Consider the following 24,613-nt stretch of genomic DNA (forward strand, 5'->3'; position numbering starts at 1 on the left):
CCAAGGCTGGGTCAGGCGGTGACCCCCTGCCCGCCTCACGTGGCCGAGGGCCTGGCTCTGCTCTGAAGCACGTCCGGGCCGTGTGGGCGAAGGTGACAGAGCCCCGCCTGCTACACGGTTGTCTCGTTCCTCCAGGGCCCCGTGCGGATGTTACCCGTGCTGTCAGAGCCAAAGGGCGCAGCGTCCCGTGCATCACCCTTAACCAGCCCGTTCTGGCCGGGGCCGCCAAAGGGCAGGGACTGTGTCCTCCGGAGCATCTCCAAGTGGGCCGGGCCGTGGGCTGCCTCCCCGCCGGGCCGTGGGGGACAGCCACAGAGCACGGGGCTGGCGTCGCCGCCCTCGGGCTGGCTGACCAAGGGGAAGGGGTCATCCTGGGCACAGCAGGCCAGCGAGTGTGCCCCCACTGGGCCCTCGAGCGAGCTGGCGGGGCTGTCCGTGCGCGAGCTGTGGGGGCTGCCGTCCAGGCTGGACGGGATGTGGTAGGCGTACTCCCGCTCGGCCGCGGCTGCCCGGTGCCGGCTGAAGTAGTGAGGCTTAGTTCTGCCCTGGAGGCACCTGTGCCGGTGCGGGTCATGCCCGAAGGCGTCCTCCTCGTGCACGTGGACGTGGGCTGCGTCCTCCATCAACTGCTCGCACTGCATCTTGGCACAGCAGGGTGTGGCTGGTGACAGGCAGCTGACGTGGCTTTGGGTGGCCTGCAGGTCGGTCATCTTGCAGTGGCCGGCTGGCGGGTGGCCGAAGCCCAGCGTCTTGCCGGGACGCGGTGAGTCCTGCAGGCAGGCTGCGTGGCTCAGCACATCCCCGTTGGCGTCGAGCGCGGGGTGGGCGCCGAGCTTCGCGGCGTGGGGGTCCCCACGGGAGGGGCAGCAGGACCACCAGCAGTGCCACACATCTTCCCGCTTGGCGCAGTGGTGGATGAGCACGAAGAGCCCCAGGGTCACGCAGAAGGCGCCGTACAGGCAACTGAAGATCGTGTGCAGAAAGTGGCCCTGGGACACGGCCAGCGCCCCGAAGGTCCACGTGGCCACGAACAGGAACAGCGTGAAGGCAGCGGCCCGCAGCTGGGCCTTGAACGAGTGCTCGTTCTGCAGCAGCGAGGTGAGCAGGGCATCGCGGGCGGGCGGCGTGGCCCGCGGGGCCCCGGGGCTCTGGCCGGCCTCTGACCCTGCCAGCCGCTGCCACTCCTCTGCACGCTCCCTGAGCTCGTACCTGCGCTCTGGGTGGCGCCGCAGCTGGACGTAGGTGCCGAGGAAGTACACGCAGGTGACCAGGGAGATGAAGGTCGCGGGCCCGTAGAAGGCGCCCAGGCTGGGCTCCCAGGCCATCCAGCAGCTGTGGGAGGAAAGCAAGTCAGGGAGGGGGTCGCACCAGGCAGGGCAGTGGGTGGGACCAGGGGTCACCGCTTCCCTGAGCTCGCAGGAGGGCCATCGTGAGAGAAGGAGACACACGAAATCGGGACGGGGCCGCCCCTCCTGCCGCCACCAGACAGCGTGGTGAGAGTTTGGGGGCGCCGGCGGTGGTGGTGGTCTGCAGGCGGCCGCCAGGCCTGGGCTCCGAGCCTCGGGCCGCCTCTCTGGCACTGCTGCTTTTCTCGGGCAGCTGCCTTTCCTCCCAGCTTCATCCGGGCCTGGTGGGGCCGCAGTGCCGGGCCCAGGAAGGGGTGAGCCCCGGGGGAACAGGGCCTGCGTGTCCTGCGGGGCTTTGCCCTGGGGGGGCAGCTGGGGGAGGAGTGTGAGGGTGGGGGCATGGCTCCAGCGCCGAGGGTCGGCTGGGGGCTGTGCTGCGACCTGGGGCTGGCGCTGGCTCCTGTGAGCGACGGGGCCAGACCGGCCTCCCCAGGAGGGCAGGGGGGGCGGCTTCGGGGAGAGCCCAGTGGGGACCCTGCAGCCCCGGAGCCTGAGAAGCCCACAGTAGCCACTGCCGGGTGCAGCCGACCGGTGGCCTCACGGCGGGAGTGGCCTGGCCAGGGCCAGCGAGGCCGAGGGCCCCAGCCCACCTGCCGGCCGCGGGGGACGCTGGAGGCGGCAGAGCTAGGGCGGGGGCGCCGAGAGCGAGGGGGGCCGGTGGGCGGGGCGCCGACGGGGCGGGGTCTGTCTCAGCTCCTACGCTCGGCCGGGTCCACGCTCTGCCGTCCTGGGCGTGGCGGCCCTGTTGCCGCGGGCGCCCCCCTCCACCCCTCCTTCCAACCCACGGTGCCGGGGGGACGGGAGTAGGGGACGGGGGGTGGGGGATGGGAGGCGGGGAAGCCCGCGTGTGGGGAGGACGGCGCTCCTGGGCAGGGCCGCGGCGCCGGGTACTCACTACGCGGCGTCCTCGTCCTCCATCCCGTAGTTCCCGATGTTCGTGGCGGCCGTGATGCCGCAGATGATGAAAGGGGCCCCTCCGCTGATGAGGTAGAACCTGCGAGAAGGGGCCGCTCACTGCTCTCCCAGTCCCCCTGCAGCCCCAGGGCAGCCCCCCTTCGCCTTCCTCGGGCGTCCTGGCCGAGCAACTGTCCACCCTGGTGGCGGAGCCGCTTCCAGCGCCCTACCCGACCTGGCCTCCCCTGCGCCCCCTCCCCCACGAACCCTGCACCCCACATTCCCCACCCCCTGCATTGCTCCCCACGTTCCCCCACCCCCTGGGTCGCCCCACGTCTCCTCCATGTGTCCCTCCCCCCTCCGCTGCTACACCTGTGCAGAGGTGACCCTGGCTGGGCCCAGCACGTGCGTCTGGGGACATGTGGTGCCCTGGTTCACGCGGCAGAAATAACGGGGAGAACGTGAAGCCCCTGAGTGGAGAGGGGACCACAGTGGACAGGGTGGAGGAGGCTGCATGCTCCATGGGGGACAGTACGGGGCTGTGGTGGACACTACAGTCAGCCGCCTGGCCCCCTTCAGGCGGAGCTGCTCATCCCGCCGGCGCTGGGGCCTCTCGGCCCGAGCCCAGGTAATGCCTGTTCCAGCAGGTGGCTGGCGTCAGCGACTAGCCGACTAGGCGTGCGCGCTCAGGCCAGTTGGCCTGATAACCTCGGGGTGAGAAACTCACAGGGGCCGTTCCTCGTGCCTTTGTGTACTGCCTGGCAGCCCAGTTTCTCAGCTGCTTGGGGCCAAGTTCTGGCGTTTGACCCCTCCCTGGGAGGACAGGGGTTCGTCTGGAAGGGAGTTGCCTGCCCCCCCCCCGCCCCCCCCCCCCCCCCCCCGTGAGCTGACTATCCAGAGGGCACGTCCTCCAGAACGGAGGAGAAAGAAAGACACATTCTAACAAAAATAAAACATTCGTTGTCCGCTGACCTGCAGTTAAAGAAACGCCAAATAAACTCCTTCAGGATGATAGGGTGCTGTACCAGACAGAAGCTTGGAGGAGTGAAGGTCATCAGAAATACTGAACATCTGGGTAAATATAAGAGGTTTTGTTTCCTCCTAATTTCTTTAAAATATATATTGGTGTTTAAAGAAAGAACTTTAACACTGCCTTGAGGAGTTTACAGTATAGGTAGGGGCACTATCTATAGTGTCTGTAGCATGAAGAGGGTGGGAGGAGAGATGGTCCCATGCAGTTGCCAAGTTTTTAATGTATTTTACATGAAATAGTGTAAGTGTCAAACTACAAAGACTGTGGAAAGGCTGTGGATTTTAATCCCTAAAGCAACCATGAACAGCTAATAGGCAAAAAGTTAACAGATGCATTAAAATGAAATGTTACAAAATATTAAAATACTCAAAGAAGAAAATAAAAAAGGAAAAGGGAGGACAGAAAAAAAAAGAGAAAAAAGAAGCAAAACCAGAAAACAAATAATGAAATGGAGACCAAATCAAAACTCCCATTAAAGTTTAATGGAATAAACATTCTAAGTCAAAGCCAGAGGTAATCAGAATAGATTAACAACAGCAAAAAAGCAAGACCTGGTTGTGTACTGTCTACAATAGGAGGAAACATTTTAAGTAAAAAGACACAGAGAGGTTGAAAATGAATGGATGGAAATAGCTATCCACACTAACTGAGTCCAAGAAGGCCGGCATGACTGCATTAATACCAGACAAAATAAACTTTTAAGAGAAGAGAGAAAGGGAGGCATTTCATAATGATGTCAACGTGAGTTCACAGGAAGACGTTCAACTGTAAATGTGTGGGAGCCAAAGGGAAGATTCAAAACATGTGAGGCAAACATGGGCAAAGTTAAAGGGAGAAACAGACAATTCCAAAGTCATAGCTGATGTTCTGAACTCCCCTCTCTTAGCAATCGATAGAACAAGTAGGCAACAAATTAGTAAAGAAATAGAAGACCTGAACAAGAACATTAATCTTTTCCCTAATTGCTCTTTCTAGAACATCACACCCAGTAATTGCATAGCACTCATTCTTTTCAAGTGCACGCCATTTACCATCGCAGATGATGTGATGCTCCCTCCATGAAACAAGTGCTGATAAGTGTAAAAGTATCGAAATCATACAGAGCTTATTCTCTGATCCAAGTGAGATTAAATTAGAAACTAATAGCAATAAACTAACTAGGAAAACCACAAATATCTGAAAAATGAAATGACATACTTCTAAGTAATTCGTGGATCAAAGAAGAAATCATAAGGGAATTTAGAAAATATTTTAATCAAAATGAGAAAAAATGCAGTATAATATTTCTGGGATGCAGGGCTTAAAGGGACTCTCAGCCGTGAGTATTTCTATGAGGAAAAAAAGAAAGGTCTAAAGTTCAGTGACTGAAGATTCCACCTCAACAGGGCAGAAAAACAAAAGAGCAAAGTAGACTCAAAGTAACCAGGAGGAAGAAGATGACAAAAACAGGGACAGAAATAAATGAAAAAAAAAAACAAAAAATAGTGAAAATTATAATGCCAAAATTGATTTCCGGAAAAAAAAAAGTCAACAGAACGATACACTCATAGCTGGATTGATCGGGATAAGGAGAGAGAGCACAAATTGGCAGCATCAGGAAAGAGGGGCCAGCATCGTCCACCCACAGGCACTGAGAAGATGCGCATATGCTGTAAACAACTGCACGCCAGCTATTAGCAACTGAGATGAAATGGATAAATTCCTGGAGAAAAATACAAGCTACCAAAACTGAAAGGAGAAGCATTGGAAAATCTGGATACTCTCTTTCCAGTGAAAACACTGACTTCAGTATCCACAAACATGTCGCAGAGAAACGCCAGGCTCTGCGAGTGTCCCCAGTGAATCAGAACACACATCTGAGGAAGAGAGGACACCAATCTGATATGGGCTCTTCCAGAAAATAAAGGAGCACGGAACACCTCCTGACTCAGTTTATGAGGCCAGCATGAGCTGATACCCAGCTCAGATGGAGACATTTAAAAAAGAGTTGATTACACACAGCAACCCTCACGAGCACAGACACAAACATCTCCAACAGTGTGTCAGCAAATGAAATCTAGGACTTTATGAAAAGGACAAAGCATCGTGATCAAGTAAGAATGATCACAGAAATGCGAATTAGCCTGTTATTCATAAACATCGATCAATGCAGTTCATCATATAAACTCAAGGAGAAGCCATGTGATTGCTTAATAGGTGTAGCAAAAACATTTTAGACAATTTAAGATGCATTCATCGTCAAAAAATCTCAGCAAACTAGGAATCGATGAATCTCCTCAACCTGCTGGGAGGCGTCTATGAAAACTGGTAGCCGGGGTTATCCTTGACGGTGAGATGGTGGAGGTTCCCAAGATCGGGAACAGACAAGGTGCCCCTCCCCCAGCCCCTGCGAACCCTGTCCTGGGCACCCCGGCACCCTGATGAGGCAGCAAAGAAGTAAAGGCACCAGTGAGAATGAAGGAAGTACAGTTCTGTTTGCAGGTGACTTGACTTGTTACCTGAAAGATGCTGTGGCGTCTCCAAGACAACTGCTGGGACTAACGAGAGCATTTAGACGGTTACGAGCTTATCACACAAAAAATCAGTTATACTCTGTACACGAGCAGGAAACCATTGGAAGATAAAAATGCTGTTTACAATGACATCAAACCGGAATCCCAGCAGATTCTTTCTTTTAAGTGGATAATTTATTCTAAAATTTATATGGAAATGTAAAGGGTCTGGACTATCGCAGGCCATCCTGAAAATAACACGGACTGCAGGACAGACTACGAAGCCCCAGCATCAGGACCGTGTGGTCCTGGAGGGAAGCCTGACAGTGGACGGGGACACTTGGCTCTGTCCCATCCAGGCTGGCTAGGGGTCTCCCCATGGAGAGAACAGCTGAGCACGGCCCCTCCACCAGGGCCTCCCTTCCTGGGGTGAGGCTGGGGGCTCCCCACTTGAAGAGAATCCGCCAGAGCTCTTTCTGGGAGGCGGGGCCTGCGCAGCAGCACTTGCAGCCTGATGACGGCCAGTGACAGGTGACTGGGCCCCTCCAAGCATCTCCGTGGGCCAGACCCCCATCGCTGCCTGCAGTCCCTCCAGGCTCACTCCTGCCTGGGCCTCCCCTTTCTGTCTCTGCTGGGACCCCGGGCCCTCCCGCTGCTCCATCCATCCTGCGGCTCCAGGCTCACCTCCTCTGTGCCTGCCACGCCGTCTGCTTTGTTCCCTGCACGCCCGGGTCACCTGCATGTTCTCCATGAAGGCGTGGGCCTCACCACCCCATTCCCCTCAAGCTGCTGCCAGCACAGCACGTTGCTCTGAAGAGTGGTGCCGAGTCTCTGTTCTCGTAGGATGTCCACTATTTGCAGGTGAGAGCGGGCACGGTGGGGCAGGCCCCTGCACTCGTCCAAGCGCCTCCGGGCATGAGCTCTGAGTGCCTTCCCTGGGGCTCCGGGAGTGAGCACGCGGCCCGCGCGGCCAGCCCAGAGCAGAAGGGAAAGGGAAGCGACGTGCCCAGAAACTGGCCAGATTCGCAGGATGCTGTCACAGGCCAGTGCGGCCCGAGGCCTGAGTGAGGGCAGCCTGAGGGCCAGAGCCTGGGGGTGCTGCCGCCTCCGTGGAGGGGCCGAGGGAAAGGAGCTGCGCCCGCACACCCTGCAGGCGCAGTGAGCCAGCCTCCGGGATTCCAGCTCCGCGTGAGGCGGGGCAGCGGCCGGGCCAGATAAAACTGCAGGGACGATGGCGCGACTGCCTCAGTGGGCTGGGGAAGCCTTCCCAGGGGAGCGAGTGCTTGGGGACCCAGCCCGAGGGTCCTGCTCCAGCCACGCAGCAAAGGGGTGTGGCCTGCGGGCCTCCACGCCCCCGTGCTGCAGCCGCTCTGCTCCCACCGCTGGCGGGGCTGCTCGGAGAGAAACCCGGGGTTGGCTCAGGAGACACCTTGAGCACACGGTGAGGTGCATCGGCAGGCGGGCCCACGGGATGTGACACGCATGGAAGGGACCCCTGCTCAAGCCTGCACCGCTGCCCGCGGCCCCATGGCTCAGGGAGCCCCCGAGAAGCCCTGCAGCGGGGGGCCCAGGGTGGTCTCTTCTCTGGTGTCTGGGTGGATGGAGAAACCGGCGACATGGCTAAGCCACAGCCAGCTGGGGGACCGCTTGCCCAGAGACCCCGCTGCGGGTCTCAGCCCGGGGCGATTCAGTGCTGCCGCCGCCTCTCTCTTCCCTGGAGGCCGAGAGGCAGCCGGGGCCCTGGAGCCAGTAGGTTGGCTCTGCCCCGCCCGCGGTGGACAGTCGGGGCCCACGCAGCTGACACCACCCTCCCCCCCACGGCGAGGCTGCAGCGGGAGCCAGCCTGTGGCCTGGCCCTGGAGTCCTGCGGGGTGAGCGGTCCCGGCCTCTCTGCTGCCTCCGGCCAGGCCCCCTCCAGCCCCCGGGCGCCTCTTCCTCTGCAGGGAGCTTCGCCCAGCCTTTGCCTGGGCTGTTCAGGCTCCAAGTCTACACATGCCCGGGGTGGGGCGGGGGGGGGCATGCCGAGCACAGGTCGCGGGGCGCCATGCAGGCTCGGTCAGCAGAGGGCGCTGGAGGCCGCCTCCGGCCCCTTGGCCAGGGCGGCTGTTCTCGCTGCGGCCGGTGGGCGCTCCGCGGTGGGGATGCTCCGCGGTGGGGATGCTCCGCCCCCACCTGCCCCGGCTCCCCCGCCCCCGCATGGACCTTCCTGCAGCCTCCACTCCCCACCCCAACCAGCCAACTCCAGTACAGCCGCAGCCTCTCCGTGAGGTCGTGACCCCAGCGCTGGAGGGGCCTAGAGCCGAGGGTGCAGCCACCACCAGAAGCCGGCAAAAGCACGTGAAACGGGTTCGACCTTGGAGCGTCCGGAAGGGCCAGCCCTGCCCACACGTGGATTTAGCCCAGGGGGGCTGGTTTAGACGTCTGACCCCAGGACTGTGTGATGATAAATCTGGGTAGTTTTAAGCCCCTGAATTTGCGGTGATGTTTTCCAACAGGAGCAGGAAACGAACCTGGTCCCTCAGCTTACACCACCCAGAAATTCCCGTCCCGGGCGGAAGTCAGGAGTGTAAGTGGCAGTGGAATCACAGAGCTGAGTGTACGAGGCATCTGTAGGGAAGGACGGGTTTGTTAACCGGACGCAGCGTTCGTGCCCCAGACTCCTGCTTCAGAAGGTGCTTTCCAGCTGGTAGGAGTCGGGACAGCCGTTTGTAACGCCAGCAGCCCCAGGTGATACAGGGGGTGTGCGCTGTCCTACGGCAAAGGACAGACGGATGGACAGGCGCACGGCCCAGAGGAAGGATGGGAGGAGGCTGGGTGCTCAGCAGGAGACGGCAGATGGGACCCCCAAGAGGTCTCCCCCAGGGAAAGGGGCAAGGGCTGAGGGGTTTGGTGGGGTCACACCCCCCCTCCGGCGCCACCAGGAGCAGCGTGACTACAGGAGAGCTGGTCATTTGTCCACGTCACACGGCCACATGGTGACACAGTTACAGAGACGGGTCTGAAAAACACGCTGTGTGGTGAAAAACCAGATAAAAATATGAAATGAGCGATTCCATGTGGATACGGCTCAAAGTCAGTGCAGACAAAACTGGTGTTTAGGGGTGGTAAGACTATTAAAAAAGGCAATAAAAGTCATGAATGAGGACAGAGAGGGGCTGGGTGTGGGCACGGCTGAGGTCTCTGCAGGGGAGGCTCCTGTTTCTTCCCCTGAAGGGCACACGGAAATTCCATAAACCTGTGCTGATACTTTAGACTTATTTGGGGTGTAAATGTTCTATTTCTCAAAAAAAAAAAAAAAAGTTAAAAAAAAAGAAAAGAAAGAGAAAGGACCAGCCCTCTCCCTGAGCCTGGGGTGCCACAGAGCCTGGAGAGTGTGGGGTCCGGCAGCTCTGACCCCACCACCCGCCTGCCTGGGCACCTGACTGTTCCCCGTCCTGTCCTCTGAGCTGGGCCTGGGCCCTGCCCTGCACACTCGCCTGGCTGGAGCCCGCGTCCCGTCAGAATAAACCAGCTCCCGGGACAGAGACGCTGGACAGCCGGCGCAGGGCCCAGATGGAGGGCGCTGTCCCTGCCGAAGCCGCTCGGGTCCTGGGCGGGCAGCTCTGGGGCTGGGTGAGGAGCCCCTGCGTGTGCCTGTCCCCAGCTCCGGGCAGGCCCAGCTGCCCTCGAGGGTGCGGTGTCAGTGACGGGCACACAGTGAGCTGAGGCCACTGGGGTTTCTGGCTCCCGCAGCGCAGGCCCCATCCACTTGAGCTTCAGTATTTTAAATGGGCTTTTGTTTACGAGTCCCCTCTTTCCGCTTTTCGGCTAGTAATCCGCAAGCCTCCAGGGCTGCAGGGAAACCTGACTTTGAAATCCCCGCGGCCTCCCCAGTGCCCTTCCTGTGTCAGCTGAGCTGAGCGGAGGACCCTCTTTCCAGGTCAAGGGGGAGCAACGCTTCCCCGAGAGTCCAAAGGGCCACAAGAGAGGATGGAGGCCAGCAGAGGCCAGTTTCTCCCTCTGCGGCTCGGCCACCAGAAGAGACCAGTGGGTGAAGGAGCCCCCAGAAAGGACCTGGGAGAAGCCGCGTCAGGCTGTGATGAGGGTCCTGACCGCGCGGTGAGGGCCATGAGTCCCCCTCGCCCCGCTGGACAGTCGGTCCACTGTCCGGGGCCAGACGTGCTGAAGGCACCCTCCCCCAGGACAGCCTGAGGAACCACCGTCAGCCGACAGACCCTGGCTGGTCCGCGCCCTCGTGGAGCCTGGGTCTTTATGGACGAGACGCGCTGACATGAAGAGCGGATGTGAACGACTCTCATGGGGGTCACTGCTGCCAGGCCTCCCTGTGTCCTTGAGCCAGGGAGATGCAGTCGGCGGGGGGGTGGAAGCTGGAGTGAGGATGACCTGTGAACCTGCCCAGGCACCGCCCTTCAGACCCGGTGTCCATCATCTCCTGGTGCAGTTAGCGTTCCTTGTGTTGCTCAGGACTTCTGAAACGCGAGAGATCAGGTTGATGATTTCAGCTCAGGGGAGAGAGACGTCCACATCCATTGCCCAGGTGTGTGGCTTTTAGAGCCAGCGATGTGCCTCTGAGATGCAGACCCTCACGTCCAGCTTGCACTGACCGCGGTGGAGGAAGATGATAACCCTTGAGGATTTGAGGCCTGGAGCAAAGCTGGTGGCTGAAGGCCTCAGGGCCACACGGTGAGGGACGCCGGTCCGAGCCCTGACTATGCCATGCAGACGCTCCAAGACCGTCTCCTGTTCAGCGTGTGCCCTGCGTTTAACATGTAGCCAGGGCACTTTACGATGACCAGCATGAAACCACACCCCAGCTGCCATGCTTCTCTCAGTGATGCGCCGGCACGTGGGGCCGCGTGGTTGCTTTCACCTAGAAGGAGCCCTGTGTTCCTGGGCCAGGTCTGTGAGCCAGGACGTGATCCCAGGTGTGGCCTCACGGGGCCCCGGGGGTCAGGCTTGGAGGGTCCTGCTCGGTTCACCGACGGCCCCGGAGCCCTCTGCCCCCGTGGCCGTGCCGGGGCGTTGTGTGGTTCCGGCTGGCCCAGCGCTTGCCGAGCATGTCCCAAGCCCCTGGCCGTCTTTAATCACTGCTGCGAGAAGGGGTTCCTGGCAGAGGGAGCCCCAGGGAACTATCCCTCCACCAGGCAGGGCCGTCCAGGGTCGGGGCCGACTGCACGTGGGCTAATGGACGACCTGCAGGCGCCTGTCATCCAGGGTGTAGGCACCTCAGCACCAGCGCCAGCTGCAGTTTCCAGATGAGAAAACCACCAGCTGACCTTAAGTAAGAGGAAACCACCTAGGCGCACTTTAGCAGAAAGGGCAGAACAGATTGCAAAGTTAGCGTGTAATTACATGCAGCTGAATTGGGAACGAGCCCCTGAGCTTCGGTGAAACCGCAGCAAGAAGCGCGTTTGATTGTGAGGTCGACTCGCTCTGGCCGACGGCTGTGGACTGAATGTCCCCCGTTCCCATTGAAATCCTAAACCCAAGTGGTGGGATTAGGAGGGGCCTTGGTCGTGTGAGTGGAGCCCTCACAAATGGGATTAGAGCCGTATGAGAGACCCCAGAGAGCTCCCAGCCCCTTCTGCCGTGTCGGGTCGCAGCGAGAAGACGGACATCTAGGAACCAGGAAGCTGGTCCTCACGAGACACCGACGCTGCTGGTGCCTTTGTGCTGGACGGCTGGCCTCCAGACCGTGGGAAACAAGTGTCTGTCGTTTAAGCTGCCGGCCTGTGGAGTTTTGTTTTCGCCACCCAAATGGACTGAGGCTAAGGGAGCGGGAGAGGTGGAGAGGTCTCTCCACCCAGAGACCCTGGCGGAGGGGCCTTGGCCGCCCAGCCCATCCACAGAGGCTGCGGACGGTGCCCTGCACAGCTGTTCCAGTGGCTCCCCCGGTGCTGGCTGAGCGGCCCACGAGTGGCTGGGCTTGGAGACCCACGATCACCAGGTTACACGCGGCTCCTTCCGTGGGGATGACACAGGCAGGGAAGGTAGAGACGTGGACAGAGAAGGGCCTGAACAAGGCTAAAGAGACACACAGGCGTGAAGTGTGGGAGCCAAGCCCTCCTCGTGGTGGTGGCCTCAGCAGTGGCCGAGCCCTGGCCCCCTGGCCCTCAGTGTGGACACCTGCCTCATTTTCTCCGTTTGTGTCTCTCAGCCAGGCTCTCCCTCCCCAGCTTTCTCCCCCTTCTCCCCGCTGACACTCGGAAGTGCTGAGCAGCAGGCCGGCTCTGCTCCCTGAGGCTGGCGGCTGGGGACCTGGGTCTCGGTGGTTCCCCATATCACTGACTGATGAGCGTGTTCCATGTGCCAATGGACACTTGTGCCGATGGCAGGTCTGGAGGTCACCAGCTGTGGCGCTCGGGCTGCAGGGGCGCCTGTGCAGCCGGTCCCCAGGGCAGACCTGAAGGTGCCCGCAGCCGGCTTCCCTGGGCAGCGCCCTGCGTGCCTTCTGCTCCTGGAGGACGCTCCCGTGCGAAGAGGCCTCCACTGGCTGCTTGCTTGGAGCGTCAGCACCTGCTCAGCCGCACGCTGCAACTCACACCCCGACAGCTGAGCCCGCGTGGCAGACCCAGCCCTGGACTCGCTCTTCTGCCTGTTCCTGCCGCTTGCTTTTGCTTTCAGCCCACCCAGTGGAATTCCCCGGTGCCAGTGCCCCAGCGCGCCCCGGGCCCCAGCAAGGTCCGCACCTCTGGGGCGAGCACCTCGGCTGTGCCTCGCGTGCCTGGCGTGGCTCCGTGGCCCCTCTGTGAGTACAGCAAGCCCCCTTCGAGGCCTCGTCTGCGTTTCTTCCCGGAGCTGGGCTTTATCGCCCCTCACCCAGCGCCTACATTCCTAGAAACCCCTCCCCAGCGCGCTAGCCTGTGCAGGCTCTCCCAGACTCAGCGTGAAGGGCCTCCTCCCACTGCGGCCCCGTGTGGGCTCCTCTGTGGAGCCACAGCAAGCAGCCGCCGCCTCCATGCCGAGCAGTGGAGGGGGGGACCCCGGGAGAGCCGCGATGATAGCTGAGCCTCTGGTCCTCACGTCAGAACAGCGTTTTGATCAGACTGCTTTCCTCCAGCGCCCAGCTCAGATTAGCCCTGAGGTTATGCATTCAAGGCCAAATTAAAAAATATTTACTGAGTCACTATCATTTACCTGCATGTGGTTTCGACATTTAATGAGGAGGAGCTGTGAGCCTGGTTCAGAGGAGACAAAGGGGCAGAGGCAGTCCTTTCCCTCAGTCCAGGGGGAGGACGCAGCAAAGCCCCTGTTAGATGTACTGGGATGGCTGCCAACAGCATTCTGTGGGATCCAGGGATACGGTCCTGCAGGAGCAAAGGGAGTGGCAGGCGTGGGGAGGGGCCGTCACCACATGGTGGAAGCAGGCGTCCCAGCAGGGGCTGCTGGGGGAAGGCGGGGGCTCAGGCTGGGGACCGGCATTAGTGGCGTCGGGGCCCTGCGTGCTTCCACGTTAGGAGGGGACTCTGGAGGGATGGGGGTTGGACGGAAGGGCACTGAGGGTGGGAGGCCTGGGGGACGGAGAGCAGTCTGAAGGGAGTACAGTGGCTGAGGGGGGCCAGGGTGACAGAGGAGAGGAGCCTGGGAACACAGGGGCTCCTCCTGACGTGGGGAGGGGACGAGAACAACGTGGAGCAGCGCCCAGCTTCCTGACACTGGCGTGGGGGTGATGGTGCCAGTGCCTTACTGAGCTGCCTGCTGTGTGTGGTGGTGCTGGGCATGCGCTCAGGTCCACGTGGACACACCAGGGTGCTGGGCATGGGCTCGGGTCCATGTGGACACCCCAGGGCGCTGGGCATGCGCTCAGGTCCACGTGGACACCCCAGGGCGCTGGGCATGGGCTCGGGTCCACGTGGACACCCCAGGGCGCTGGGCGTGGGCTTGGGTCCACGTGGACACACCAGGGCGCTGGGCGTGGGCTCGGGTCCACGTGGACACCCCAGGGCGCTGGGCGTGGGCTCGGGTCCACGTGGACACCCCAGGGCGCTGGGCATGGGCTCGGGTCCACGTGGACACCCCAGGGCGCTGGGCGTGGGCTCGGGTCCACGTGGACACCCCAGGGCGCTGGGCATAGGCTCGGGTCCACGTGGACACACCAGGGCGCTGGGCGTGGGCTCGGGTCCACGTGGACACCCCAGGGCACTGGGTGTGGGCTCAGGTCCATGTGGACATACCAGGGCGCTGGACGTGGGCTCAGGTCCATGTGTACACACCAGGGTGCTCGGCGTGCGCTTGGGTCCACGTGGACACACCAGGGCGCTGGGTGTGTGCTCGGGTCCATGTGGACACACAGGAGTGTGGGTGTGGTTTTGTGTCCCTCGTGGACACACTATTAGTTGTGTTGGGACCTCTGAGAAACAGCATTGGCACCTTGGGGACCGAAGGCTGCACCAGGGCTGCATGGACACCGGGCGGTGGTGGCTGCAGTGGGGAGCTCTGCCTTGAGTCCCTCCAGGCATCTTGGTGTGAGGGGACCCTGTCATGGGTGCGCAGAGCTGTGTCCTGGATCAGGGGGCCTGGTGGTGGAGGCTGGGCTGGGTGGGCCCTTGGGAGCTGGACCGGGCTCCTGGCCGGGTCCATGCTCCAGTCCTGCCCCCTCACTGGGCAGCTCCCCTGTGGGGCGTATGGTCCTCTCTCACCTCCTGCTGTTCTTTCCCACCTCCGCTCTCCCCCTAGCCCTTCACAATGCTTCCTGCGCTGCCCATGTGCTGGTTCCGCAAGGCCTACCCCCCACCCCCACCCCAAGAAAACCAGAAGGTCCTGGTGCTGACATCCTGGGCCCAGCTGAGGCTCTGAGTCTGGCCCATCCCCAGACTCCCAACCCCAAAGCTGAGGGGTAGCACCTCCTTGTCTAAATGTACACCCTTTTGTTCCAAGTGGTGACACCCCAGCAAGAAGCCCTGAGGCAGGACTGACGGGCCAGGGACCCAATTCACTCTCAGCTCACAGCCATGAGAGACCCGTAAAGGCCTTGACTCTGCTCGGTGGCCCTTGGGCCTGGCCCGGGGCCTGAATCGAGGTGCTCCCCTAGAGCCCACACTCCACACCCATTCCATTCCTCACATAGAGAAAGCAGACAGCTAACCTGGCCGTGCAGCCCCCCAGCAGAACCTGCAAAGTAACCTGCCTCCACCCCAGGCCCTCCCCAGCTCCTGACCCTGACCTCAGAGCTTTCCAAACACCGGAAGGAATGAAATAGTATGTTTCCCATCATTGGAGTCAAGTTCTCTCCCCTCAGCCACGTGGCCCTTCAGTCAATCTGGAATTCCCTCACTCAGCTGTCTCTAAGACTTTCAGCACAATTCTAGAGAGATTCACCCCACCCCCTGCAAACCGAATGATCTGTGGAAAATAAACAACACATTCATAAATAACCAGTGGGTAGAAGAGAAAATCACAAGGACAATCAGAGAAGACCTTGAGACGCATGAATAAACCCCACAACACACCACAACCTCTGGGATCAGCAAAAGCTGACCAGCTTTTGCCCAGAGGGAAATTCATAGCCATAAGTTCTAGAGTCAAAACAGAAAGATCTCAGATCGGGAATCTGACTTTATACTGTAAGGAAGTGGGACAAAGAAGAGCAAACTGAATTCAAATCAGCAGAAGGAAGGGAATAATAGACACTAGAGCAGAGATAAATACAATAGAGGCGATCACTAATGAGCTGCTGATGCATGAACCGGGACAACCCTCGAATCTCTTTATGCCTCAGTTTCCTTATTTTGTAAAATAGAAACAGTCATGTTCCCTCCAATGTGTGTGAAAGTACTGTGTAAACTATGAGGTATTATTAAACTTCCTTTACGCCAGACACATTTTCTGTTCTAAACAAACTGTGAATAATCGTAAAACACGTGCCTGCCCTTTAGCGTAGAGCGCGACAGAGTATGTGCTCAATAAACGTCGCCTATTTCAAAAAAGAAAAATTACAAAATAGAGAAAATGGATGAGATCAAAGTTGGTTCTTCAAAAAGATTGACAAAATTGGCTAACTATTAGCTAGACTAAGAGAAAAAGAGAGAGGACTAACACAGTCCTGGAAGTCCTAGCCAGAGCGATTAGGCAAGAAAAGAAAGAAAAGCACTCACATTGGAAACCTTTAAGAAGTAATACTCCCTCCATGCAGATGACATGAGGTAGATAAGACCCCAAAGGGTCCACGGAAAGTTGCTGGAGCTAGTAAGCAATTTCAGCCAAGTTGCAGGACACAAGATCAACACAAGGAATCAGTTGTATTTCTGTACATACGCAGTGAACAGCCTGAATATAAAGCTAAGGAAACAATCCCATTTACAATAGCATAAAAAAATACTTAGGGAAAAATTTAACCACGGAGCACACGATATGTGCACTGAAAACCGTAAAACATTCCCGGGAGGAATTAAAGAAGAATGGAAAGACATCCTGCGTTCAGATTGGATGCTGCTACTAACGTTAAAATGGCAACACATCTTAACGTGCTCTCCAGATTCAAGGCAATCTCTATCCGAAGTCCAGTGGCCGTTTTTGCAGAAATGGAGAAAACTGTTTTAATATTTGTGTGGGATTTCACAACTGTTTTCTTTTTATTTCTCAGTGGAAAACTGCAGAGCTGGGCTGGGAGGACACAGGGTCTCTGGCCACTGCCCGTGCCGCCCAGCCCTCCCCGAGGGTCCAGCAAGACATGGTGCGCTCTGTTCTGACAGCTTACGCAGCACGCCCTGGCGGCACGTGGCCTTTTGGGGCGCTACCCTCTCAGGGAGTCCCAGGAGCTAGCTTCCTGTTGCTGTTGGTAAAGCCCAGGCGACTTTCCAGTCTTGGGAGTGGGGTCAAGGATGCAGGAAAAGGACGCCTGTTGCGGGGCCGGTTGGAAGATCCCCACTGATGAGGGTGCTTCCGGTTGAGGAGGCTGAGGGCAGAGGCTGCAGGGCCTGGAGCGTGGAGGGCAGAATGTGAGCCCTGGGGGCCTGGGACGAAAGTCTCTGGTCCCTGACGGCTCCCCCCAGCCTTTGGGGTCCCCACGATCAGCCTCTGGTCTCTCTGGAGAAGGCCCAGGCCCATCACATTCGCCGCCAGCCCCCGGCCAGGCCGGGCCGAGAGAGCAGACTGTGCTGGTGATGGGGGGAGCCGGAAGCAGACGCCCCCGCCCTCCGACATCTGCACCCGTGGCGGGTGTGCGTGCCGGGACGGGGTGGCGACGGGCAGGCCGGTAACCGAGGGAGCTACTGGGGTCACAGCGCTACGTGGACGCCCCAGTGTCAAGGCCCTTCGTACTAAAGGAAATGGACGCTGGGGCGGGGGTGTGGCAGTGGCGTCCGGCCAGCACCAGGAGCGGCCAAATTCCCCCAGTGACCTGCGGGTGTGACAGCGCGGCTGGGGCAGTCCCCACCCCAGGCCCCAGGTCACGGAGCCCCGCGGTGCTGGGCGCCCAGCCGGGTCACGTGCATTTTGAAGCTGTCAGAGAAAAACAGAGCGAGCTCCACAGCTCCACCCCAGTCTTCAAGCAACCAGGCAGCGCTTCAATCAATTTCAGACCCGCAAATGCATTTTGAGAGTGATTTTTAAACCCAGGGGACCTGGGGCCTCCCTGGCAGGAGACGAGATGACGAAATCCTGCTTCCCTGGCCCAAGTCACTGTGAAAGCGCCACTGCCCCTGGTTGCCACATGGCAACGCGTCTGCTCCACCTGAAAATCAAATAGTGTCGGAAGCCTGGGGGCGGGGACGGGGTGGTGTTGCGGGGGGTCGCTATCCGCTTAAATAACACAGGGCGCTTTTTAATCTGCCTCAGAATGGCCGCTCTGCCGGGCTGTGGGCTTACTGAGCGCTGGTCCACGTCCCTCCAAGTGCAAAGCCAGACAGAGCTCGGTCCGAGGGGCCGGGTGTCCCTGGTGCCCCCCGCATGGGCCGCAACCTCACAGCGGCAGCAGCTGCCTTTCCCAGGGACCACCTGGTTGGGATCGTCTCAGGAATCCCAGGCAAAAGGCTCCCAAACGCCAAGGGTCCCCCTCCCCGCCCCCAGCCCCAGTGTCCAGGGCGACCTCTGGCCGAGCTGCACATCACCACCAGCGGGCACCCTGGGGAAGCTCGGTGGGCAGCCAAGGCTTATGCTCTCCGAGCTCAGGTGACGTCCTGGAGACGGTGGCAGCCGGATGGCTTTGGGCAGCTGGTGCCCAGGCTCAGGGCCACGTAGGCCGATCTGAGCCTGGCTCTTGCCGACGGCTGATTTGGGTTCAGTCTTGGCTCAGAAAATTGAAGGTCAGAGCCCAGCAAAACCCTGATTGCCACAGATGGCTGCCCAGTGCTGGGGCAGGTGCGTCCTTGCCTAAAGGAGCCGAGATCGCTCCTTGGCGTGAAGTGAGATGCACTCCTGCTGTGGCCCCGGCAGGCTGGTGCCACAGCGTCTCCCTGGCTCAGATGCTGGCAGGGGGTCTGGGGCTCCCATCGGCCCCAGGCCTGCTCCGACCACGTCCACCTCGAGCCTGCGCGGCCCAAGGAGGCATCGGGGACAACTGGCTGGCGGGGGCCTCCGAACCTGTGGCCGAGCCTCGCGGTCACCTTGAGACCAGGCCCCCCCTTAGCTCTCTGAGACCCGTGAATAGACCAAAGCCCAGACCAGGCTACGGACCCGCCACGGAGCCATCCCTCCCCACGCCCACCCAGCATGGTGCCGGGGTTCTCCCCGCGGGAACTCAGCGGTACCAGAGGGCAGTCACCCCGCACCAGAGCCCCACCCTGCCCCTGGCCACCTGAGCCACTGGCTCATCCTCAGGCCCCAAGAGCCCCAGAGGGAGGTCCAGGGCCGGGGTCTCCTGGGCCTGGTGGGGGGGCGGCCAGGTGCACTCAGTACCTGAGCAGGGGCTGCCTGGGGTGCGGCGGCTGGTCTGCCCCCGGGCACAGCGGGGCCTTCTTGGTCACCTGCTTGTAGATGTTCCTGGCGGCCACTCCGATCCACAGCATGGTGGAGAGTGTGGAGTAGTGCAGCACGATGCCCACCTGGGGGGAGAGAGCTAGTGAGCCAACCACCCCCGGCCCTGCCTCCGCCAGCGCACGTTCCCCCGAGTCCGAGCCCCTCCCCCTTGCATCCTCAGGAGGTGGTGACAGGAAGTGGGACTGGCAGGGGGCACTGGGGTCCTCGGGGCAGATGCCACACTTCACAGGGGCTGAGGGAGTCGCGTGGGCTGCCAGGACCCTTGAACGGTCAGCGTGGCCGTCCTGCAGAGAGGTGTGTGAACGACACCCTGGGCACGGTCCTAGTGGCGAGCACAGCCTCCCGCACGTGGGCCGGGTGCACACGTCTGTGTGGTTGGCATGGCTCAGCCCCACCGGCGCCCACCAAAGGAAGGGGGGGCGACGGCGCAGCGGGGTCTCCCGGGATTCCGGTGTTTGCGGCTCGCGGGTGAGATACAGCGCTTGGGGTCAGAGGCTGAAGTTCACCCCCTGCCAGTCGGAGTCGCTCATTACTGTGGCAATAATCTGCCTCAGCTGATTACGTATTCCACACCCCGTCATCTCCATCCGATTCTGTAAAATGAGTTGCCTTTGAAGTAATAACCTGACATTTCGCAATGACAAGTAAAACATGGCCGTAATTGTAAGGATGCCAACGTTTAAGGAACACAGCGATTCTGGGAATAAAGGTAACGTCGCACCATCATAATGATTTATCAACTCCAGGGTTCAGCCTTTACTTATGAGAAGGCTCCGTAATAATGGGTGAGAACGCCGTGGGGTGGTGGGAAACTCCCCGTGGGGTGGTGGGAAACTCCCCGGGCTGTGTTTACGGTTTCAGGTGGCTCCCTGCAGGGGGGAGAGCCCAGCCTTTCCCTCCGCCTGGCTTGGGCCTCGTAGTGGGGCCCTGTGCGCCTGGGGCCTTGAGCTCACGGCCTCACCCCAGCCTGGCCGAGAGGAGGAGGCATGAGGACCTGAGGGGCTAGAACTCCCCGCACCAGAAACAGGAGGAAAGGGGACCACGTGGGCCTGGCCCTCGACTGCAGGACAGCAGAGTGGCTCTCATCACGTGTGAGTAGAAACAGTCAGAGACACGTCCTTAGAAGGAACGCCACCCTCGGCCTCTGGAGCTGGTCCCAGGCCGGGAAGAGGACCCGAAACCCAGAGTGGGGGCAGGGAGGCAGCAGAGCCAGGTCTGCCCTTCACCCGTCTGCCCCGAGCATCGCCCGGACTGTGAAAGTTTGTGGGTGATGAGAAGGTGTAAACGGCAGGACTCCGTCTGCCAGACACCAGCTTCAGGCTGGACGCGTGGAGCGGTCGCAGGGTCGTTACCCTGGCGTCCAGACGGCCCCTCTGCCATGCGGGCCGCCGCCCATGCTTCCGGACCCAGGGCTGGTGCGGATGCACAGGGATTAGCGGGGCCCGCGGCGGCCGCCCGTGCCCGTGATGTCAGGGAGCCCTTCAGTGAGGCTCGCAGCCATGGTTTCGTCGCCATAACAACCGTCTGCTCCCTCCAGCCATCCTGAGCCACTCTCGCTCCTCATGTCTCTCTAACACATTTCCCTGTGACACCTGGATGAGGAGGGCTGGCTGCAGGGTCTGTGTCAGGCCTCGGGTGGTGGTGAGCTGTTGCTGTTGCGGTGCGGGCAGGCTGGCCGCCGGCCGGAGCAAATCCACATTTATGCTAATGACTCGGCTTGTGTGATCACGGAGGCTGAGACCCAGAATTTGCAGCTGGCGGGACAGCCGACTGTGCGGTTTCGGTCTGAGCCCGGATCCAAAGGAGAGAGACTGAGGTCCCAGCCCCAGGACACGCAGGGGTCTCTCTCCCTCAGACTTCTCTTCTGTCCAGGCCCGCGTGGAGTGGATGAGGCCAGTGTTGGGGAGGACGGTCTGCTTTCCTCGGGCCACGGCGCGACTGTTCACCTCATGCAGAAACACGCTCACAGTTGCGCGCAGAAAGAGGTTTGACCGAAAAGATGTTTGCACCATGGCCGGTCGGCTCGACACAGGATGTCAGCCTTCACACCTTCCAACCGTCCTGGTCCTGGGCCATGTCCTCTGGGCTCTCTCTCCTCCAGCGAGCAGCGGCCCCATGGCTGTGGCCACCCAGCCCCGCACCTGCTGTCTCCCCTCTGGGCGCTCGGTGGGTGACGTCCAGCCTGCGTGTAGCCGGCCGTCCTGCTGGAATCTTGTTCTCACTGCCCCAGACCTGGCCTACGGCTCGTCTGTGAGAGAAAGCGAGTTCCTGATTCCTTCTGGAAACGTGGTCGGGAAGCCAGGCCAGCACGGACTCCAGAACCGAGGTTGCTCCCCGACAGGGCCATGAGGTTGTCACTACGAGGGGACCGAGCATGTCTCACGCCAGCAGGACCTCTGCAGATCCTGCCTCTCCAGACCCCCCAGGCCTGTCCGCCCCCATCCACCACACACTTCGGGGTCCACCCGGCTGCACCGGCCAGGCCTCGGCTGCCACAAGGACTCCTGGCCCCCAGAGCCTCTGTCTGGGCTGGCAGTCTTGGGGTGGGCTCCCGGTTGGGGGAGGCGGGGCTCCCAGGCCTGTAAGGGCCGTGATGACCTGAGGGGCTGGCTGCACCGCCAGGTCCCAGGGCTCCCGCTGCAGGGTCCTGGCGTGCGGAGCGTTGGTGGCAAAGTGTGGAATAAAGATAGCAATGCATATCACTGCTTCCAGACGGCGCCACGTCTCAGCAGGTGTTCGCAGCGGACGGTAAACTGGATTTCCCGGGGCTCTCCCAGGGGGTGTTTCCACACTATCGAGAGGCTTCCAGAAGCGTGTCTGCCCCTCTGTGTGGTTTTCAGGGACGTGCTGGTGACTTTTCTGCTGGGGTCCAGGAACAGGTGGCAGAATTGGCTTCCCAATGGGATGGTTGGCCCTAACATGGATTTGCAGAAAAGTGACCTCTCTTCTGTGTAGAGGAGCGTGGGGAGACTGGGCCACAGGGCCCCCGGGTCCTGTCTCATGGGTCTGGCACCCTGTTTGCAGGGGGGAGGGCATCGGGGGGGAGCTCACAGCCTGACTCCTCCCCAAGGATCGGCGGGGGGGAGCTCACAGCCTGACTCCTCCCCCAGGGGCCCCTGTGGGAGCAGCCTCTTGCCCCTGACACCCAGGAGCCGCCCAGCTGCCACCGTCTGTGCAGGAGGACGAGTCATTTTTCGTGTGGACAGGGGGCGTGGAGGCCAGGTAACTGGGCTGCAGCAGCCCTCACGGCTGTCAATAAACTGTTGTTGAATTCACACAACCAAGGCTGCGAGGGGTGCATGTGACGTCCCGGTGGGTGCCGGCAGAGACGCTCCCTCCACGTGGTCCAAGCAGATGGACACACACCAAATGAGTCCTTGGTGAGATGCCCTGTGGTCCATGGGGAAGCCCCACCTGGCCCCCGCCTGGGTGCTGGAGGGGTCTGCCCGCCTGGAGGGCACTGTCCACTGGGCTGAGCTGGGGCCAGGAGTAGGTGGGCTGGTGAGAGGCTGGAGGGGGAGAGCACGAGGGGCCTCGATGTCCAGTTGCAAAGGCACCTGGGCCTTCTGTCCTTGACTCACAGTTGATGGAAGGGCCTCTTTCTGGGCTCTGTCAGGACCGGAGGGTAGTTCGTACTACCCGCCCCGCCTTCCTCTGCATGGCAGGTGGGATCTTAGTTCCCCGACCAGGGATCAAACCTGGGCCCCCTGCAGTGGAAGTGCGGAGTCTTAACCACTGGACCGCCAGGGAAGTCCCTTCCCCCCTTTTAAGGAAGGTCAGGCGGGGCTGTGGGGTGGGAAGAAGACCCCTCTGTGTCTTCTCTGTGCTCCCCTTTCACCTGAGAGGGCCAGACCTCCCCAGCACAAGACCGCCGAGTCCCACTTGGAGGGTGGGGCCCGCGTGTCTCTTCCACGGCCTCGAGTCCCTGGCGACCCACCAGCGATGGCGCTCTCTCGCCTACATCCATGGACTCTTACCTGGGCCGAGGGAGCAGGGGGTCCCACCCCTGTGCTCCTACCCCACCTGTCTCTGCAGGAGAGGCAGTTCGCGTCCCTGTTTCTGTGATGAGCCCCGGACTATGAATGTCTCATTAACATGTCACCATAGGCCTTGGAGAAAACTGGTCCGATTGGAAAATAAACTAAATGACATGATCAAATGCTGAGCAAATCGGTCAGACTCACGCGGGAGAGGTGTAGACACACTGGATGCTTAACTGTCCCCTTCACGAGAAGCCTGAGCGAGCACTTGAATGTGGTTTCATACACAAGACGGTTATCACGAATTTCCCCTTTGGTAGGAGAGTCGACAAACACTTCAGAGTTTGTAGCAAAATGAAGACCCAACAGCACTCACCGCCTGGCACAGGATAGGGTACGTGGTGCGGTTGATGCCACCAGCAAACACGGAGAAGGTCAGGGCCGCGTGGAAGCAGAAGTTCAGGAGCGTGTGCCGGCCTTTCCGGCTGATCCGGATGGTGCTGCGGGAACGGAGATTTCAGGTCAGGAACTGGCCTCTCAGGGCAGAGCGTAGAAGTGAACCCTTTTCTCCAAATGCCACGTCCCGTCCACGCGGGGAATGGGCTGAAGACCTCGGAGCGGGACGAAGACGGGCAGGGAAAAGCACACCAGAGAGACCAGGTCGGGGAAAGATGGATGGACACGCTGAATCCACCTTAGCATGTGGCCTTGGGTGGTTTGTTGGAAAATTGCCCTGGAATACTGTGACTGGGAGGTCTCTGGTCATTGGACAGACGAGGACCTTGAGGCCCTGGGACGCTATGATTTGTCCAATGTCCCAGAGGGAGGATGGGGAAGAAACCCAGTCCCACCTCCTGGTTCCCCAGACAGAGTTCTTCCCTCTCTGAGCAGAGGCTGTACCTTAGGAGGAGGCTGTGATTGACTGTCTCTGACATGATCCCCTGTAGCCGGACCTGTACCTGGATAGGACGCTGCCTGTGGCTGTGAACATACCCATGACCAGTCCCCAGCCCTGGCGATGGACAAAATGAAATTTCTTAGCCTATGCCTGCAGCTGTGATTATGACCACAGCTCCTCTGTGGCCTTGAACACACCCAGGCCTCTACCTATGACCATGGCCTTGGACACGCTCAAGCCTCTTCCCCTGACCCTGGCCTTGGACACGCCCAAGCCTCTACCTATGACCCTGGCCTTGGACACGCCCAAGCCTCTACCTATGACCCTGGCCTTGGACACGCTCAAGCCTCTACCTGTGACCCTGGCCTTGGACACGCTCAAGCCTCTTCCCCTGACCCTGGCCTTGGACACGCCCAAGCCTCTTCCCATGACCGTGGTTATGACTGTGGCCTGGGCTTTGCCCATGACTTTGATTGTGGACTTGACCCTGATGGTGGCCGGGACCCCTCCTCACATTACCCAGCACATCTTCAAGTGATGCCCCAGCCCCTCCAGGCAGACGTGGCCAGGAAACCAGCTCTGTAGGAAACCAGCTGGACTCCCCTGTAGATGAAAAGCAGAGGGCAAGGCTGCTCGAAGTTTCTGCAGCTACTCTAACTTCCTCAGGCCATGGGCTGTAGGGGCCCCTGAACGGACACGGTGCCATTGGAGAAAGAGCGCGTGTCCCCTGAATTGATGAGCACGGGGGGGCCCGGGGTGGAAGGCAAGGGTGTCGCCCAGCACTTGGCCACCCTCGGCTGCCAGCGCCGTCTGGGCACTGGGCAGCCTCAAGCTGGCCGGCTGCCTGTGAAGCACCTTCCTGGACTCCTTGCTACGTGAGGGCAGGAGAGAGCTTGCCCTCGAAGGCGAGGGGCAGAGCGGGCCTTACCTCTGGTGCACGACGTAGGTGATGGCGGAGGCCAGCAGACACAGCAGCATGACAGCAGTGCAGGCGT

General features: G+C 60.2%; 1 protein-coding gene across 1 annotated transcript; it reads right to left on the bottom strand.

Annotated features, from left to right (window-relative positions):
• Positions 1 to 24,613, bottom strand: ADGRA1 (adhesion G protein-coupled receptor A1). Its single transcript, XM_079899958.1, has 5 exons — positions 24,547 to 24,613; positions 23,097 to 23,220; positions 18,660 to 18,805; positions 2,302 to 2,400; positions 1 to 1,332 (listed from the first exon to the last, which is right to left on the bottom strand). The coding sequence occupies exons 1-5, from the start codon at positions 24,594 to 24,596 to the stop codon at positions 111 to 113; spliced, it is 1,641 nt and encodes a 546-aa protein (XP_079756084.1). The 5' UTR covers positions 24,597 to 24,613; the 3' UTR covers positions 1 to 110.

This window comes from Stenella coeruleoalba, assembly GCF_951394435.1.
Source record: "Stenella coeruleoalba genome assembly, chromosome: 16".
NCBI lineage: Eukaryota > Metazoa > Chordata > Mammalia > Artiodactyla > Delphinidae > Stenella > Stenella coeruleoalba.